Here is a 16,228-nt window from a genome sequence, read left to right as displayed (position 1 = left end):
ATCGCTTCTGGCTGCCGTAACCATTTTCCGTCTCCCAAACACGATGCAAGTTGGAGAGAGAACATATGCAGGTAGGACTAAATAGATCTGAAATGGAGCCTTTTGATTGGTCAGTGTTCAAGTGGCCTGGTACTCGGGGAGTACCTAAGAATTTCTCCCGATTTTGATGGCCAAAAACGGTTTATGCGTTCAAGTTCACTATTTTTGCAAGTGCGCTGCTGGACGAGCAGCCGCTTCTGAGGCCTGCACTGACAAGTGACTTCCCCCATCTCCACTTCTGGCCGAAGATGTCCTCCATGGTTTCTCACAATCCGGCGATCTCAATCTCTTCCTCGTCCTCCACTTTTTTAGCTCCCTCAAACTTCAATACAAGGTATTTTTTTCACTTCAAATCCTTTCTGTTTTTCGCTTTTTGTTTGCTTTCCTAGACAAATGAGACCCCACCCAGCAAAGCTCACCTGCAATGATTTCCGTTTCTGCTTCATTTGGATGTTGTAGGAGTCAAAATGTATCCTTGAATGCAAAAAATGTGGCCATATGTAAATGCGTTGCGGCACCCGAAGAAGTGCTCACTGGTATCCTTAAATTTTCTCCTCCATAGCTTTTTCCTTCCTTGTAGTGAAAGTTGTGATTTTTGTTGTTAGGCGATACTGGGGTATAGGTAGGCGGTGTGAAGATTTCTTTTCCCCTTCTCGTTGACCTGATAGATTGCTCACTGAATTTGAAAGCGGATTGAGTCATGTTGTGTTTTGCTCTTTTTTCCTTGCAGCAAAACGAAGATTCCTTTTTAACAAATGGCTTAGTTGTCTGTAAATTACCGAGTAACCGTTACCGAACCGTTCTATATACTAGTGGTTATGAACACATTGTTAGTTGCTGCTGAATGAGTGTTCTGACTTGTCTGGAGGAGCGAAATTTATTAATCCTAGCTTATGTAGTTAAGGCACAATCCAGCTCGAATCATAGGGAGCTTAAGGTTCTCTGGTTTTCAGTCAGTAGAACATACTCACAGTTTACCAAAAATTTGTAACGACGACTATGTATATCTAGTTCAATTCAGACATTCTAGCTACAGTTTGTTTTGTTTTGTTTTGTATTTTTAAGAACATGAAAAATTAGAAAAGTGTGGATATGAAATGCAATGGATATACTCTTCCTGAGAAATTTGAAGCAATGGAGCGACCAGAAGAAAGCTTCAAGTTCAAAGATTTCCAATAATGACCTTTTTGATTCAATAATCTTGAAATTGCTCTTTCTACATTGTACAAATCAACAAAGATGCTGGCCCAAACTATCCGAAGTTGAAGGTGGTTTCTGTAGTCAAATAGGCTTTTTCTGGCAGCTAGTAGGATATGTATTGGAAGAGTTGTTGTAGACTATATGATCTTTGAAGAGTAGTTTACAGAAGCAAGAAGCTCATGCAAGGTCCGCTTCTGCATTTTGGGGGAGTGAAAGGGTATACTTTGAGCACAAATTTGTCTTTTGGTGTTAATTGAAAGAAGACTTGAGAATGATTATCTTCACTCTATTTAATAAACTGTAATTATGAAGTTTGAAACCCATTGAATAACACCAACCAATTGATGAACTCCATCCAGTTAATTTTGAACCCTCGTTCCTGGAATTTTAAACATGATTCTATATAGTATTTCCTTCTATACTTGATTTGTGTACTTAAAAATTCTATATAAACTTTGAAATGTGAATATTTGCTGATTTTTGGACTTTATATAGCAATGCATATGCAAAAGAACATGCCAAAACTAGAAAAGCTGAGAATTCCTTGAATTCTTCCTTCTTTGTTATTTAAAGTCACGTGTGACGATATGCTTCTTTTCTTTTCATTTTGAAGCTTACAAGACAAAAGTTTCCCGCAATGCAAACATGGGAAAACTTCAAGCTGGTTATCTCTTTCCAGAGGTCTGTAATGCCATTTGACATTTTCTGCTGATAGTCTTGTTCTTCTTCATTGATCCATTGCTCCAGTGCCTTAGATTTGGTTGATTATTATCACAGTGCAACCGATGGAGTTTGGACTATCAATAGTCTTTCTTTAGCATTAATTTCCTCCCATTTTATGTTCCCTTTGGAAATGGCTCCTCGTTCTTGTACACAAAATGGCATCGATGTCTTAGTTTACATGTTTCACATCAGCAGTTCATATGTTGAAGCCTGCGGGCGGTTCAGTCCTAGTTTTTGTAGATAAAAGGGAGGGAGATTGAGTATGTAAACATTTGCATTGATTGATGTTCTATTTTAATCTTGAGTGATAAAGAGTCCACTTTCATTTACTTTATGAAAGTTAAAGTTGTCATTCAAGTGATATTCAAAAGAATGCCTTTTCTCACCTTATTCCTCAACTAGAAAAATTGTTATATTTGAATAAAGTTGTTGTAGTTGATTGTTGTAGAGCAGAAAATAATGGAAAAGAGATTTATGCTATGATGTATGCTTAAAAATGAAACATTTGAATCTGGAAGTTTTTATATCTTGTCTGCCTTGAGAAAGACCTATAAAGGAGGGGAACAGAGGTATCAAGCACCATCTTTTTTTTTTTTTTTTTTGGGTTTAATCCAAGTAAGCTGACAAAATGGACAATTTTTCTTTGTTCCCCCTCCTTAAATTTTTGAGGATGTTTTTATTACATTGTTTGATATTGCATTACTTTATACTTTCCTTTGCGCTGACATTCTTTGTTTTCCCATTTTATCGTGGATAACAGATTGCTAGAAGAAGGGCTGCACACTTGCAGAAGTACCCTGATGCAAAAGTGATAAGTTTGGGAATTGGTGATACTACTGAGCCCATTCCTGAAGTCATAACTTCTGCAATGGCAAAGGTCAAGCTTTCACTTAAATGAACGTAATGCATCTTTTATATTCTGAATTGTGATTCTATTCTTATGAAATTACTGCTCGCATGGGAGCTTCATGACTCATAGTATCCAGGATTGTATTGATGACCAATGAAATGAGTCAAGTGATAGTGGCTGAAACTGAAAATTAATCATGTGTTGCTTTACTCTTAATGAGCTGAACCATGTTAACTGTTTGACTAACTGTGCCCCTCTGAGGTAGAATGGCCATCTTAAAGACGATGTCCTATAGTCAAGTTTTCAAAGGATATTTATATGGACCACATGATTTATAGAACAAGTTTCACTTTTATGTCTTCAGTTTTTGTGGCGGTCATCTGTATGCCCCTTCTATACTTGGTTGCATTTGCTTAATTTTACCTCATATAAATCATATAATATGTAAGAAAATGATATCTTATGAATGCACACTCCTATTATTTTGGTGACTGGAAAGTGGCATGATAAATGATGCTATATTTCTACTCAGTTAAACAAAACTAGTGTTTTGCCTGCTGTAAGTGCGAAATTGCTTACTTTTTGTATCAGAGATCACTTGCACTGTCTACTGTAGAGGGGTATAGTGGTTATGGAGTCGAACAAGGTGACAAGGTATGTGGCATTGACAGTTTCAAGAGTTTTTGTTTGTTCATTATTATACTTATAAATATAAATTATAAATCCTGTCATCATGAGATCCTCTCATATCATGTTCTAGTCAGTGTGCGAATAATGATTCACCCTTGCTGATAGTTTGCTTAGACTTATCTTTCTTTTGTTTCCTGGCAGAATGCGTCCCATGAATCAATATTTGGCATGCATTGTAAAATCACTTGAGCAAGACACGTAGTGAAAAATTAGAAGATTATGATATGTAATTTGTAAATAAGCCGTTAGGATAGTTAAGTCATTTTATTTAGAATATTTCATCAAGATTTGGATAGATTATCTTGTTAGGATTTGGATATTTAGTTATTTGAATAACAATTGCTAAAAATAAGGATAATTAAGGCATTTTATTTAGAATATTTTATTAAGATTTGGATAGATTATCTTGTTAGGATTTGGATACTAGATATTTGAATAACAATTGCTAAAAATAAGGAAATCATGCACTTTCAGCTGCTTCTCCCGTGTTTTTGCGTTAGCTTTCTGTTTGATCAACATCAACCATATCTCCACCAACTCTTCCTGCAAGTACTCCCACTCTGGTCCCATGGTTCTGCCTTCTAGAGTATGTGTGGAGTGGATGTCTTTCTATTTCTATATGCATATAGAATTAGCCAAGTTTTGCCGAGTGGATTTGCGTGCCATCTTGTGCCTTTGGTGGCTGTTGTTTTTAGCATAAGTTAAAGCCCGAAATTTCATTTTATCATTCTATATTCTCGTCATCTGGACATGTTTCGTTTCCTTTTTTAGTTTAAACTTCTATTATAAAAAAATTGATTTGACTAGGGAATAGTCTCTTTGTATGGAGTCATAAATAAAAATCTGGAGTCCATGTAATAAGTCTTAATGTTTATTCTGAGGAAGATTAAGTAAAGGACAGGATTTGACCACGGAAGCAATATGTTCCTTCTATTTTATTTATAGTAGTATTGAAGATTATTTCTTATCTGATTTTCCATGAAATTTAAGATGCTGGAAGAATGACAGGAATTGCTAATATATGCAGCCACTAAGAAATGCAATTGCTTCAACGTTTTACAACGATCTTGGCATTGAGGAAGGTGATATATTTGTTTCTGATGGAGCAAAATGTGACATATCTCGCCTCCAGGTTGACAATATTCTTTAACGTGATGTCTGACTCTGTCTCTACCATCTTACTTTCATTGTGGGAGGGGAAAAGAGAAGGGGGAAATTTGTATTGGGAGTTTTCCATGATCAACATGTTATTTCCAGATCTTAATGGCATTCTCATATTCATTTTGTGGCAGATGATGTTTGGTTCAAATGTAACAATAGCAGTACAAGACCCATCATACCCGGTAATTTTTATGTGCAGTTGTTCATTATGATCCATCAATTTCTTTGGGAGTTATTAATGATGAGTAGAGGACAATGAAAACATTTTATGGGTGTTCGGATACCACTTTTGGTATCCCAAAAAGTCCTTTTGGCAAACTAGCTTCCACTCAACCTATTTTTGGATAGAAAAATTTATATTTTGAAAGTCCATCCACAAATCTTAGAAGTCATGGAAAAGTCAGTTTGGAATACGTATGTGGGAGTTGCTTTTACTGTCTTGCAAGTCAGTTTGGTAAATGTACTTTTGGTAAGCTGTAAACCAAACGCACACTTAATCGACCTTCCAAAATCTTTCAAAGCTCCATGCTTCTATTATAAGTTAATTGAATTTGGAGGATATTGGAGGAGTGAAGCTTCTCTGAAGTCGGGGGAGTGAAACTGTCATTTAACTACCACTTTCACTTCCTTTATCCTTCTTTCATTTTCTTTGGATTCATTTCCTTGCCTTCCTTTTTACTCTCAATTCCTAAACACACTGTCTTTGGTAGTGTTTAACATTTTACTGCTCTTGCAGATTGATTTCTTGCCAAGAATACACGTTTTATACTATTCCAATAATTGTCAGCAGTGAAACTTGTATGAATGCTGTCTTAATATACTGCACACTGCTCTTCCCTCATGGTTTCTGAGGAATATGTGCTATTTCTCCATGGTTGAACATATGATTGTCCGTCAATAAAGGCACTCTTAGTGTACATTGTCAGATTTTTCTTCCTGTGTGACAAACTATCTACATTCATTCTAATTGGTTGAGTGGTTGATCATCTTCATTGTGAATTTTCTTTTTGGAAAACTTTCAAGATTATATTTGTGCATACCTGAACCATGGTTCTCTATTTTATTCCGTTGGCCAAAAGAGTGCAAATACGGGCAGATTTGCACATTTAACTAGCTTAACTCCAAGCATCAAGGGAGACTGAAGTGAAAAAAGAAACAAGAAATGTGAAAATAATAACAGATAAATACTTGTATAAAAAAACAGATAAATAATGAAAGAAGGGAAAATAGGCTGATTTGGGCTATATATCTGCCCATAATATTCTTACGAGAGATGGTGAGCTAAATAAAACATTGAAAAAAGAATATGCGAAGATGGAGTGAACATATATTTATTCTGCTCAGGTTCCCTGGTTTGTATCTGTATAAATGTCATGGTAATTTTTTATGCAGGCTTATGTGGACTCCAGTGTTATTATGGGTCAGACTGGCCAATATCTGAAGGATGCTGAAAAATATGGAAACATTGAATACATGAGATGTACGCCAGAAATGGTTTCTTTCCTGATTTATCATTAGCTTCGCGGGCAGACATAATATTTTTCTGTTCACCCAACAATCCTACTGGTGCCGCAGCAACAAGGGAGCAACTAACTCAACTAGTTCAGTTTGCCAAGGACAATGGGTCTATAGTTGTCTATGATTCTGCTTATGCAATGTACATTTCAGATGACAAACCACGCTCCATCTTTGAAATTCCTGGAGCCAAAGAAGTATGCCAGAAGTCTCTTCTCACCCACCCTCTATCAGAACTGATTTTTAACGATTAGCATTTTGTCAACTCTTGGCTCCTTTGACTATGAATCTTAATGACTTGCATTTAGTTAACCATTAATATGATCATAATATGTGGGCGATTTGAATGATGGTAAATTATAATTTGTTTTCCATTGAATGATGCATCTGGTAGATTCTTCTCTTGTTCAATGTTATATGCCACTTCATATGTTCTACGTGTTACTGTTCTGCTGTAGGCCGTACCATTAAATTTTTTGGGCAAAAATATAATTTTGTTTTGTGACATAATTTTTCTTTTATTTATTTATTCAGCTATAAGCGCCTTGTCATGTCTTCTGATTGCGCTTAGCTGATTAGTTCCTGCCTGCATTATGGCACAATAGAGCAGAATTCAAATATTCATTCCCATGAATGTTTGGCATGTCCAATATCTGTATGCCTCAGATTTTTCATGTCACTGCTTCATAGGGCTACACTAAAGTTGTACACGTTTAATAAGCAGCAGCCAATTGAATTCATTTAGGAAACTGATTCTGACCATCAAGTAATACCTTTTGCATTTCTGTTTGATAACATGTTTGTATCCTCACAACAATCTTAGGTCGCAATTGAGACAGCATCATTTAGCAAGTATGCTGGTTTCACTGGAGTTCGGTTGGGATGGACAGTGATTCCAAAGCAGTTATTGTTTTCAGATGGCTTTCCAGTTGCCAGGGATTTCAACCGTATTGTGTGTACTAGCTTTAATGGTGCATCTAATATCTCTCAAACAGGTGGTCTGGCTTGCCTCTCACCAGAAGGCCTTAAGGTTAGTTACTGTTTTATTGCCGAAGTCTTTGAATTCATTTCACCAGCAAGCTAGGTTCATACCATATGCTACCTTTATTTGACCAAGTTCAATGGACTATGCGCTGGGAAAAAAAAAGTTCAATTATTGCATGTCACTGTCTTTTTATCCACTTGATGCCTTTTCCACTTCTCTGATTTTGGTATCATCCCATATTGCACGCATTCACCCCACCTTTTCAACCTCTCTGATTGTAGTTAATGATGAATTGTTATGACTTGCTTAGTTGCTTTTATTACAGTGGGTTGCAAAGTTGAGCCTTGAGTTTCCCACTTCTTTGCCTTCGATAATACTCTCTTTAGTCCTAAACGTAGGAATTAGTTGAAATGTTTGCTTTTGTCCTAAGTATAAGACCTTGATCAACTTTGTCTCCAAGTTTATAATTTTTTCCACAAACTATCCATATTAATTGCGCATATTAAAGGGAGTTTCCATTCATGGGAGTAATGATTAAAGGGGATATTTTAGGGAAACCAAGCAAACATTTGTTACAAATAATTAGCTTAACTAATCTCTTCAATATTTGTGAAATAGTTATCTCTCCTACATTTAGTACTGAAGGGAGTATGTTATTTGGGGCAGAACGATATGTGATTTGACAAAATTTTGTGAAAATTCAAAACATATGAGATGAGCAGCGTGATAGACTTGCTGAAATGGAATGCAGGCTATGCAAGATGTTATTGGATTCTACAAAGAAAACACAAACATAATAACAGAGACATTTGAAACCCTCGGATTTAAAGCATATGGAGGTAAAAATGCTCCATATGTGTGGGTTCATTTCCCTGGGCGAAGTTCATGGGATGTATTTGCTGAGATTCTTGAGAAGACTCATGTGGTTACAACACCTGGCAGTGGTTTCGGACCTGGTGGGGAAGGTTTCGTCAGGGTTAGTGCCTTTGGTCACAGGGAAAATATATTAGAGGCTTGCAGAAGGTTCAAGCAACTTTACAATTGAATTTAGAGCATGCTACATAGTAAATTTTATGCTGTATTGAACTGAAACTGATCTATTTTGCCTTAGCCCTAGGAGGGTTGTTGTAACATTTTGAATATTGCTTAATAATTTATCTCTGTTTTTTCATCTTAGCTAGTGAACATGGAGCCTCTTTAGTAGGACATATTTATATTGATGTCATTGAACTTTTAGATCTGTTTCTATTGAGGATGTCCTAATCCTGCAATTAGACTTTGGCTGATGATTTTATGTAGAGACTAAGTAGGTTTTGTTGGCCTGGCCACAGAGGTAAGCAATCTGAGTCCAAAATTTTGAGGTGGCATTTATCAAGAGAGTATTTTCCTATCAAGTTCTTTGGAATTTCCTGGCCGAAACGGCAAGTTCTTTAAAATATCTTGAGATTTTCGAGTGTAAAATGAATGTAACGCGAAGAATACAAATTGAAACAATATAGTTCCTCATCCATGAAGAATGATTGTTTCATGCATGAGCAATGATGATGAAAACAAAGCAGGACTTAAGTGTGTATTTGCTTTAAAGCTTGCGAAGCTATTGCATAAACTGAACATTTGAGTGAAGGTTAGTTACTGCAATGTGCAAGCTTCTGGTGGAATTTACTTCCAACCTGGGCCATAACATGATCTTTTGTTTAAGGTTATGTCATATGAACATAAGGTCTGTTTGGATTAGCGATTAGAAAAATAGTTTATTGTTAATTTGACTTTTGAAAAACTGAAGTTGGGTAAAAATTAAATTGAATGAGTTGAATTGTGTTTGGATTGGAGTTTGTAAAAGTGAGATTGGTAAAAGCTTGTTTGGAATATGATTGAGTAAAAATAAGTTTGGTTGTAAAATGACCAAATAGGTATGAGTTTTAATAAATAATGAAACATGATTAAAAAAATAATTTTACATAATACAATAAATTAAAATTAATTTAATATAAAGAAGTGAAATTTAATGAGTGAATTAAATTTTAAAACGTTAGAGAAATTAAAAAAAAATCATATAATTGATTTGTAATTAAAAAAAAAAGAAAAAACAAGTAACTGATGGATGAGGGTTGGAAAATGTGGGGGAAGAATGCGGTGATGCTACGCGTGAGAGAGAGAGAGAGAATTCTCTTGACACTTCCGTCGGTCGAAAAGCAGATAAGCTCTTCAATAAGCTAGATTTGTTGGCTTCTATTGGAACGCTAGTTTCAGGAGCTTATTCCAAATAGGATAGAAATTTTCAATCGGGTTTCAACCCAAAATAAGCTACTTTTCACCCTTGAAAAGCCCAACCAATTAGGCACATAATGTCCAACAATTTTTGTGTTCGAGCTTAACAAGCTCTTGTTTAACCTATTTTAATCCTTTCTTCTGGTTCATGATACTGCAACAACAATGTATCAAGTTGCTAAAGGAAGGGATATGTTGATAGAAACGAGATTGTTGGATGTACTAAATTGATGCTTGGAAGAGTATGGTTTATTGTAGAACTTGAATTAAATGCTTGTTTGGGGCCATGTTTGGGTGGCTTTTAAGTAACTTTTAAGTAGCTTTTAGCTTTTAATATGTTTAAGTGTATTTCGCAGAGCTTAAAAAATTAAAAACTTGTGCCAAAATCACATACGTAAACCAAAAACTAAAAACTGCAGCTTATAGAGTTGGAAAAGTGATGAGAGAGAGACAAAATGTGGGTCCCATTTGTTTTACTTAAACAAACTTACTTTTACTTAATTATAACCCAAACAATCTTTTACCAATATCATTTTTACAAACTAACTTTTTAAAACTCCAATCCAAACACAATTCATTTTATCTAATTTAACTTTTACCCAATTTTATTTTTCTAAAAGTCAGATTAGAAATAAGCTGGTTTTTTCACTGTCAATCCAAATAGACCCTAAGTCACATCAAAGATAATTTTACTAATGAGGTAGAGATGTACGCGTCAATCTTACATAACAACGTAGAATTTGCAATGAAAATTGGGGTTTGCTTAATTAATGATTAAGAAATTAATTAAATTAAATATTTATTTTGAGACTTGAAAGAACACGTACAGGTAATTTGGTAAAAGAAAATTTTTGGAGCAAAATTTGAATTTAACTCATTAATTAAACTCTTCCTTTCATTTATTCATTTTGATGGAAGGAGATTGTTAACCTCCATGCATATTTGTTTATATCTGAGTATTCAAAATATATATGTGTACGCGCGCGCGTATCAAAAAAGCGCGCACAGCTAAAAGAAAACCTATTGAAATAACGGGAAATCCTTGAAGTTGACATTCTCCTTCTATCTTGCTTTGTAAAATCATCAATTGATGATTGGTCATCTACGATTAGCAAATAATTTGTCGTCAAAGGTATAGCAAGGTTCTTGTTCTCCTCAGAGTTGCATCTCAGTCAGAGTCAACCTCATGTCTTTGAGCTCAGTTTGGGTACCAAAGGCGGAGGCTTGCCTTTGGTACTGACGAAGTCATCAAGGCCAAGCCCATAAATCTAGTGTCTTATTCATCTACCGAGCCCACTTGAACCAATTTAAACAATTGGACTCTAAATTTATGAAGGCCCAAAATTTAACTCCGTTGCTCTCATAGGACAATCCAATCAAGGTTCAAAAAATCAGATCGGACACTAAACTGATAAAGTTATTAGTTTAAGTGTTAGTGGGTTAGATTAGGATCAACTCAGGATAAGATCGGTCATATTAAAATAATATAATTTAATTAACAAAATACAACTACATTAATTATCACTAATATAAAAATATAAAATAAATACAAACAAATCAACAGTGGTTTAATTATAACAATAACAATATACAATGTTGGGAATATCCATCCTTATACAGCTGAAATATTTTTTTTTAACAAAAATAATTTTTAAAAATAATAATATGAGTCCTTTTCTCCTCTTCTAGTATATTTACATATAATATAAGCAACTTATAGATAGAGTGCTGCGCTACTCAGAGAATATAATAATATAAATAATTTTTTATTTCCATAAGTCATCGCACTAAGCAAGCTTTGAATAACCAGGGGGAAAAAATGAAGTACCGAAACACGTTATGTCAGAGCAAGGAAACACGTTAACTCCATCTTTTCATGCTCTTCTTAGCTTCAATTTGAAGTTCTTGCCGGTGCTGTCTCTATTTTTTTCCGGTCTCTTTTTCTCACAACTTCAACAGCAAATCTTGAGCCTTCACTCTCCCAAAATAATCTTTATTCTTAAACACTTCTCCACTTCATCTTTTATCACGATTTTTCAGTTCTCTTTCACAATAAGGTTTAGGGTGTGTTTGGGTTACACCCCAAACCATGGTTTGGGGATCCAAACCATGGTTTGGGAAATAATCTACCCAAACACCCCCTCCAAAAACCAAAACCATGGTTTTGGGTCAAAACCATGGTTTTGACTCCAAAACCATGGTTTTGGAAAAAGCAAAATTTTTTTGCTTTTGGAGAAAAAAGGGAGAGTGTGAGGACCTATATGATATGTATCTTGTTATTTTTTTTATAAACATATTTTTTTATAAATATATTTAATCTTATATTTTATAAATATATATACACATTAATTATTTATTAATTATATTATCTTATGTATTATTAATTATGTTGGTAAAAAACATATTATTAACAATTTTATTCATTCAAATTAAAATATATCATAAAATCTATTTTTTCTGTAATTATCATATTAACTTATGTCTTTTTTTAGTAATTTGTATATATAAAAAGTGCTTCTGATAACAACTATCCAAACACTCTCACTTCTCAGAATCACTTTTTTACAAAATCTATTCTCCACAGAATCTATTTTCCCCAAAATCTATTCTCCAGAATCACTTTTCCAAACCACGGTTTGGTTTCATCCAAACACACCCTTAATCCTTAACTGGTTTAGGACTCAAACTAGACTGAAGCATAGGCCGTATGACCGGTTTCTAATTGAACTGACTGGTCCAGTCCAGTTTGATTTTTCTTTTCTTTGCCCGATAAGTAGTCTGGCCCATCACCAATAAACTGTTGACACCAACCATTGCTATCTTTTCTACTCAGAGCACAATAGACAAAGCAACCAACTACGCTCTTTCAATTCTCCCATTTCATTTAGAGTCAATATAATTTTTTATCCTTAAATTTAGGTCTATTTTGATTCTAGTCTCTCAAATTTCAAACTCATGGTTTTTAGTTTCAGAAATTTAGTTTGTCTTAAAATGTTAGTCTCTGAAAATGTAACAATGTTAAATTCTACTGAAGTATCATAAATAATGTCAAAATGGTGATGTAGACTCACCAGATGGTATCTAGTCATATCTTGTTTTGATAATAGAAGGGGAAAAAAAAGAACAGATTCTCAAAACTTAGATCTTTAGCCTCTTATTTTTTCTTCCTCACTATTCAATTTTAGGAGCTTTTGACTGAGTTGCACTTTGTTATTGATATAAGATCCAGCATATAAGATCCACTTAAGTGTTATCTGGTGAGTTCATATCACTACTTTTAACATCATTAATTATCACATTTCAACAGATTTTAACACCATTGCATCGTTTTAAGACAGACTAAATTCTAGGGACTAAAACCACGGCTTTTGAAACTTGAGGAACCAAAACCAAAATGGGCTAAAATTTTAAGAATAAAAAATTATATTAACTCTTCATTTTATTGCTTGGGAAATTACAATTAGACCCCAAAGAAAAAAATAATTATTAGTAAGTCCTAATAAGAATAAGTTGTCATTCCTTATTCCAAGCAATGCAGACTACTCTGTTGTTATTGGGATTTTTTGGTAATTATATGCAACTTCATTGTAAACAACCGAATAAACATGACTTGTGTAGGTCCTCGCATTATTTAGAATCTAAAAGATGTGTTGTATTATACTCATGAATAATATGACTAGTTAGAACTTTTTACAAGCACAACAACCAGTGTCGATGATTGAGAAAACTATAAGGACCAATAAAAAGTAGAAGAAAAGAAAACTTCAAAAACTTAATTAAAAATAAGGTAAAAGTAATAAATTGTGGGGATTTGCACATTAATCTTTTCTATATTATATCTAGATATATATAGATACCTGGATATTCTTCCCCTGGATTAAGTGCTAGCCCTTACTGTTGTAAACATAATTAATAAGCTTGTTAATCCAAAAAGAAAAATTAATTAGGCCCACACTTTAGCAAATATTGGACTTACAGATATTATTTGGCTATTATGCGCAACTTGTTATAAATTAAACTCATTATTCATCCTGTTCTGCTTAAGTGAGTGGTCTAATGCTTGTTTGGTATTACGTGTTTGGTAAAGGTGTTGACTTGTTCAAGTATTCATTATTCTTCCCCAAAATTTGAGCCAGTCCTGTATTTATTTTCACTTCCAATATGAAAAGAAATTAAAAAAACCAGAAATTTGCAATCGAAAAACAAAATGAGTCACAAATTTTAAAGCATTTCTCATGGCGGTCCCAAATTTGCAAATCTAAAAAAATGGTTAAAATAGAAAAAGAAACCTCAGTAATTTAATGTTGGTTCAAATACATAAATAAAATACTCTACATTTTGAATGCCGAATTACCTTCTCGGTGGGTTCCAATATAAATAAGAAATCAAAATTTCCATCCACAAAATGCAACCTTTATGTTGCATAAGACTTGGTCCATGGCTACCCCTTTCCTAAAATTTTCTCACTAGAAGAAAAAGACTTGGTCCTTGGGTACATTGAAATCTTGTCTGTAAAGTCCCTTTTTTTTTTTTTTTTGTTTGGTTACTATTCAAAATGGACCAATCTTTCTGTCCAAGAAAGCAAAAATGCATTTTGCTGCTTCTTTCTCAAGCAATGCACATTGGCTGAGCAGGGAAATAACTTCTATAAAACCCTAACATTGGTGCAAATTGATGGATCACACAGAAAAAAAACAGAAACAAGCAATGGGAGAGAAAGATAACCAAGTTGTGCTGTTGGGAACATGGGCATGTGCCTACTGTAGAAGGGTTGAACTGGCCCTCAAACTTAAAGGCATACCCTACAAATATATGGAGGAAGACTTATCGAACAAAAGTGATCTACTGCTGACGAACAATCCTGTGAAAAAAGTGCCTGTGCTGTTACACAATGAGAAGGCAATAGCTGAGTCGCTTGTGATTCTGGAGTACATCGACGAAACTTGGGGTCACACTTCTAGACTCTTGCCTCATGATCCTCATCAAAGGGCCAAAATCCGCTTTTGGGTCAACTACCATGATCAAAAAGTGAGTGTCACTTCCACAACCTATGCTAAAATCTTCTTCTATACGTAATATTCTTTTGACAGAGTTTGATGAATGGGACAAGGTTTTAAATACCCTGAAAATATCCATGAAGGAGCATTCAGCACCTGTAGGATTTTTTTGGCTCTTATATGTCCCGTAAGTTTATTTTTATAGCAAAAATATACTAGTTGTTATCCGCTAAGTTTGACTATTGAATTATGTGGTTTGACATGTGTCTTTAACGGTCATACTTAATGGTAGATAACGAGTTAGGACAGAAATGTTACAAAATAAAAATTTCAGGATATATAAGAGTAAAAAAAAAAATTTAGGTACTGGGTGCTTCTTCGTGTATACGTCCGAGATATTTAAAAACCTTATCCCTTTGATGAATTGATGCTCCAAAACATCAAAAGCTTGTGTGTTTAAAGATTCTAATAAAATGATTTTTGTTTTCAGATCATTCCAGCTATCTACACCATCCTACGATCAAAAGGGAAAGAAAGAGAGAAAGCAATTGAGAAGGTGAATGAGTTAGTTGCCATTTTTATTGAAGGGATCGAGAAAGATTTTGCTGAGGAATTCCTTTACTCCAAGGGCATTAAGACTTTGGGGCTGCTGGACATTGTGGTGGGAGCAAACTCTACTAACTACAAGGCCATCAAGGAGGCCACAAAAATGGAGATGATTTGTCCCCAAAAGAACTTCGAGTTCCTCTCATGGGAGAATGCCCTGAACGGACATCCTTTGATAAAGGAGTTACAGCCTCCTCTTGACAAGCTGGTGGCCAAGTTGATTGAGAAATTCGGCACTCTCAATTGAATCTTCCTGTTTTGATCACAAAATTGCTATAATAAATTAATAATCTAAAGAAAAGGGTACTCTACTTGCGTTTCAATCGAATAAATTAGCGGCTATTGTTGTGTATTATATACAGTATAGGTTAATATAGCAAAAGTAGTATTAGTAGCTGCTATTTGTAATATTATGAGGATTGCTCCTTATAATAAAATAAAAAGTTGGTTTGCTCGTCAGATAAGATATCTGCCCTTTTTTTCTATTTAAAAAAACGCATTCAGTTTGATTCTATTGCCTCCAGCGATCCTAACTAGAAAGATAGATTTTTAACCACTTTAAATTTTAAAATTACAATTTCTACTATTTCACTCTTTAATAATTTTAAGACTATGTGAGTATGGTCTCGTGGTGATTTATTCATCTATTAGCTTTTTCCCCGGGTAAATCTATTTCCTATTAATATAATAAAACACTTGAACCATATTGGCGGGTATTGAGAATTCTTTAGACTCAAATAATTAAATTATTCTATTCTTTTAGCAGCTGGATTAATGAGTAATTTATACGTTTGTTTTAGTTTTACTAAATTACTCTTTTTCTTTTCCAAAAGATATACATATCTTTCTGAAACAAAAGATAACTTTATATGTTAGTTGAATTTTGAATATTTTGACTTAAATAGTCTTTATCAACCACTCATATTTTTAGTTTAAGGGCCTGTTTGGTTTGAGGGGAGGGAGGGGAGGGAAGGGAGGGAGGGGTAGGGGAGGGGAGGGGAGGTTTCATCCTCACCTTGTTTGGTTTGATTAAAAAGGAGGGGAGGGGAGGATATTTAATGATCCCTTATTTGGTTCAAGGAGGGGAGGGGAGGGGAGGGATAGTAATAATCAATTTACCATTTTACCCTTACATATTAGTTTATGTTTTTAATTGATATATTATATAAATTAATTTACATCTTAATTTAAATC

General features: G+C 34.3%; 2 protein-coding genes across 2 annotated transcripts; both read left to right on the top strand.

Annotated features, from left to right (window-relative positions):
- Positions 1 to 170: 170 nt before the first annotated feature.
- LOC114734485 (LL-diaminopimelate aminotransferase, chloroplastic-like) lies at positions 171 to 8,411 on the top strand. The gene is given in 11 exon segments (XM_028922106.1): positions 171 to 373; positions 499 to 575; positions 1,853 to 1,920; positions 2,723 to 2,839; positions 3,404 to 3,466; positions 4,530 to 4,634; positions 4,795 to 4,845; positions 6,056 to 6,149; positions 6,152 to 6,375; positions 7,002 to 7,208; positions 7,915 to 8,411. Coding segments are annotated over 11 exon segments (1,386 nt in total). The 5' UTR covers positions 171 to 287; the 3' UTR covers positions 8,209 to 8,411.
- Positions 8,412 to 14,138: 5,727 nt separating this feature from the next.
- On the top strand, positions 14,139 to 15,281 carry LOC114734468 (glutathione S-transferase U10-like). The gene is made up of 2 exons (XM_028922095.1): positions 14,139 to 14,459; positions 14,919 to 15,281. Exons 1-2 carry the CDS (start codon positions 14,139 to 14,141, stop codon positions 15,279 to 15,281), a joined length of 684 nt encoding a protein of 227 aa, XP_028777928.1.
- Positions 15,282 to 16,228: the final 947 nt, after the last annotated feature.

This window comes from Neltuma alba, unplaced genomic scaffold (assembly GCF_004799145.2).
Source record: "Neltuma alba isolate B1F8T4 unplaced genomic scaffold, ASM479914v2 tig00013105_pilon, whole genome shotgun sequence".
Lineage (NCBI taxonomy): Eukaryota > Viridiplantae > Streptophyta > Magnoliopsida > Fabales > Fabaceae > Neltuma > Neltuma alba.
Note: the sequence above shows the minus strand (reverse complement) of the source record. Positions and strands in the feature narration are given on the sequence as shown.

Coding starts and splice junctions, on each gene's coding strand:
- LOC114734468 (XM_028922095.1), top strand. CDS start 14,139: ATGGGAGAGAAAGATAACCAAGTTGTGCTGTTGGGAACATGGGCATGT. Junction 14,460..14,918: donor TCAACTACCATGATCAAAAA/GTGAGTGTCACT, acceptor TTTTGTTTTCAG/ATCATTCCAGCTATCTACAC.